General features: G+C 35.6%; 1 protein-coding gene across 1 annotated transcript; it reads left to right on the top strand.

Annotated features, from left to right (window-relative positions):
• Positions 1-367: 367 nt before the first annotated feature.
• Positions 368-2,832, top strand: LOC144639949 (uncharacterized; the record flags this gene model as incomplete). The annotated part of the gene is made up of 2 exons (XM_078499214.1): positions 368-648; positions 2,442-2,832. Coding segments are annotated over 2 exons (672 nt in total), but the record flags the coding sequence as incomplete, so codon positions are not given.
• Positions 2,833-3,752: the final 920 nt, after the last annotated feature.

Raw genomic sequence — 3,752 nt, 5'->3', positions numbered from 1 at the left:
AAAGTAATGAATACTAATTAGCTGAGCAGGAGTCTGTATCAAAAGTTAATTATATTATTTGATTTGTATTGGGGTTTATAGTTGTGTACATGTGATCTGAATACAGTGGTAGGGTTGGTTTTGCACCCTCATGAATAGTTAATGAATTTTACAAATACAATTATTATATAACTATAGACATTAATTACTTGCTAGTAAGTTAATTAGCACCAGCGCCCAATCTTGCAGTCCGCGTTATTGGACAGACGACTTGTAGTCAGACATTTTGAGCGTCCGCGTTTTTGTATTGACCAAAAGTTTCGTGGGCTTTAAGTACAAGAATCGGTACTGTTTTGAATCTAGAGGCTATTGGTCATTTGTCTTGCAGGTCGATTCCTTTCAACGTTTGGGTACATGTGACAGTCACGTATGATTCAGAAAAAGGTATTGGAAAAATTTTCTTCGGCGATACCTTGGAGGAAAGGAGAGTTGTTGATCCTGCCAAGACAAGTCTTAAAATCATGAACAACTCGCATAGCTACTATCAGATAGGAAGCAAGAAAGATTCTGGAGAAACATTCCATGGATTTATTAGAAACATCAAGGTTTTCAACGAAGTTTTAACCAGTGGCGTGATATCTATGGAGGCCAGTGGGATTGACAACAATGGTAAGGTTTTCTTGATGCTCAGTTACACGGTATAGATTAAAAATGTACTCTTCATCTTTATATTTTAACATTAAGACTTTACTCAGAACAAAAAAAAGGAAAAATATGAGCTAACAGACTTCTTGGTTAAACAAGGGTCGGTTGTGAGTTTCGATTAACTCATCAGTTATTAGAAATGCCAAACAATTTATTTAACATCACGAAGATGATCATCTTGACAGAGAAATTGTTCAGTACACTGTGTTCAATTTCACTTTGTCGCGCTTAATTTTACGGTGGTTTGTTTGAGCTTTTTTCACGTGGCTTGCGTTATTCCCCTTGCAGGCTTCAACTTTTGTGATTGTCGCGGATTTCCCGCGAAAAACTGGAAAATAGTTAGCAGGCTTGGTTCCCAGATGGCAGACTAGGTTACTTATTCTTACTTGTGACTTTGAAAAACGTGTTCAGCGAACGATTGGATAAATCAAGACATTTTTTGGACCTTTGGTTGTAAATGTGAACCGCGGTGACAGTGATGTTTTACTCTCAATACAATAAGCAGGTGCCATTTGACAGTTTTTAAGTTAGTTTTAGAAAAACACTATATCCTAGTGATTGAGTATACCCTATTTATTACGCGAAATAAATAGTTTTAGGCAACTTGTGACGTATGCATCTCCCAGCTTCCCGATAGATGATACTTTGGTCAGTCGCTTTGGGATATTCTTCATGTGTCCTTACATAGAATCGAGGCAAGCGTGTTCAAGGCTTAAATCATTATTTATGCTGCAAAAAAAGATAGTTAACGTTATGAAGTTTGCAAAATACAAGGAAAAATCTAGACCACTACTCCTATCATTAAAGATTCTTAATATATATGAGTTACTATACATACCTGATGGCACTCTTTATGTACTCATACTCAAACAACTCAAAGAAACCTTCGCTCTCAATGTTTAGAGACTGCAGTAGCCTTCAAAAGATTCGGATCTTAGACCCTCACAACCGTCGTAACAAAACGTTATCCTACGAACTAACCGCCACTTCAGATATACGAGTTGACAGTTAGAAATCCACTGATCCGATAAGCAATATAGACTACAACATTCCTTTGAAGGGCTATTAAGAATCTCTCAACATTGTTGTTTGTCAAACATGAGCCGATAAACCTAACGAAATATGCCACAGAGCTAGCAAACACAATAGCATAAAGATCATCACTGAAACGGCTCTAGAGAGCAATAGTTAAATCCTCCGTTAGCAGACTGAAGGCTAATATTTAGCAACCAGCGGGAGTTGTGTTTGGCTCGTTACATTTTATATTATTACTTGATCCATAGCCATAACACAAGAACAGCCTCAAATATATATATTGATTTTAAAAGGACAAATTATTGGAAATTTTCTCTTAAATTTAGGGGGGCCCAAATTTGGAACAAATTACCTAAGGAACTTAAAGTATTAAAATCATATAGCCTATTTAAAAAATCAGCAAAAGTTTATGTGCAAAATCATATGTATTCCTTAAGCTAGATTATAGTTAATTTTTAACAATAGCAAAACCCGTGTTAGTTACTACATTTATAAAAATTATATCCATCTGCTATATTATTGTTAGTTTTTAACATATGGGGATCTTTTTTAGAAAAGCTCAGTACAGCTTGCTAAGATCTCCAGTCATTATATATTAATTTATTTTTTAGCAGATATATGACATTTCTGTAAATTAGAAATATAATGGACGAATAAAGTATAACTGGATGCCTTCAAAGAGCGGAGACCACTAATATTTATTATTACGCTTATTTTTCTAGTGGGAGCACCGGTCGTCAACATCTCAGGTGTCACCGTTGTATCTAAAGATAAAGGAGGAAATATTATTTTGGATGGCTCCCAGTCCTACGACCAACATCCCAACTGTGGCGATTCCCTCTACTTTACGTGGTTCTGCAGGAGAGTCCACGAAACATTCCCCGAAAATGAGTCCTCGCCGGTTACCGACGTTCCAAATGGAAATGCACACGCTTCCGGTGGTTGCTATGGCTACAGACCAGGGAGATTAGCCGTTATGGATAATATTCTTGTTCTGGATGTAGACAAAATGGAGGGACCACAGACTTATGTAATTGAACTTTTAGTTTCAAACGGGGTAAAAAGCTCAAGGGCTGCCCACTTGTTAATAGTGGAGAAGACTTTCTCTATAAGGTGAGAGCTGCTTGATATTGCATGATGCAGACATTCATTTTGCACACTGGACTGGTAATGAAAATGGTTGTTAGAATTCAGTATCTTAAAACTGTTTGAAAGGTTACAAGAGGCATTTATTGTCAATCATATTAAACACCATAAATTTTTGGTTTCTCATTTGTTTCGCGTGACTGATATAAAAAACCTGCATGTTTTAACCCTCACAAATGAGTGCCATTAGTAAAACCTATCACGGGATCTAAACTGAAAGTTATCGTTCCCAGTATTTTTTTACCGCCGTTATAAGCATTTATGCTAGGGCCATGGTTGATATCAAGAGAACAATAACGCAGGATTTAAATAATGACTTATGTGAAACTGAGCATGATCAACTTCATGATCAACGCATCTGTAAATTCCTTACTATCTTGTACAAAAGTCTATTTTTCAATGACTATCCAGCCTATATGAGAAACATGTTCTCGTTCCGTTTTACTTCATACAACCTGCGTGGAAACTATATACTGGAAATGCCCAAACCTAGAACTACAACTTTTGGTCTCCACTCCTTTACTTATCTGGCAACAAAAGAATGGAATTCTCTACCCAATTTTATAAGGCTATGTAACTTATCAGAATTCAAAAGGTACATTAGCAAAGCCAATTCATGAAGCATGTAAATGACAATTTTTATAATTAGTTAATATAAGTCAATTTTAAATATGTAAATAGTAATTTTTATTTTTATTTTTTTGTTATCAATTTTTTTCGTTCTCGGAAATATTAGCTTGTCAAGCTACTCTAAATTTGAGTTTAAATAAAGTTTTATTATTATTATTATTATTATTATTATTGTTGGTTATGGCAGTTAATTTCAGTGCCTTCTTTGCATCGGTGATCAGAAGGGGTGGCCTAATCTGATGATTTTCCTCTGTGTT

The sequence above is a fragment of the Oculina patagonica genome, unplaced genomic scaffold (assembly GCF_052425735.1).
Source record: "Oculina patagonica isolate OP01 unplaced genomic scaffold, crgOcupat unplaced1531, whole genome shotgun sequence".
NCBI lineage: Eukaryota > Metazoa > Cnidaria > Anthozoa > Scleractinia > Oculinidae > Oculina > Oculina patagonica.
This window is presented reverse-complemented; position numbering and strand designations above follow the sequence as displayed.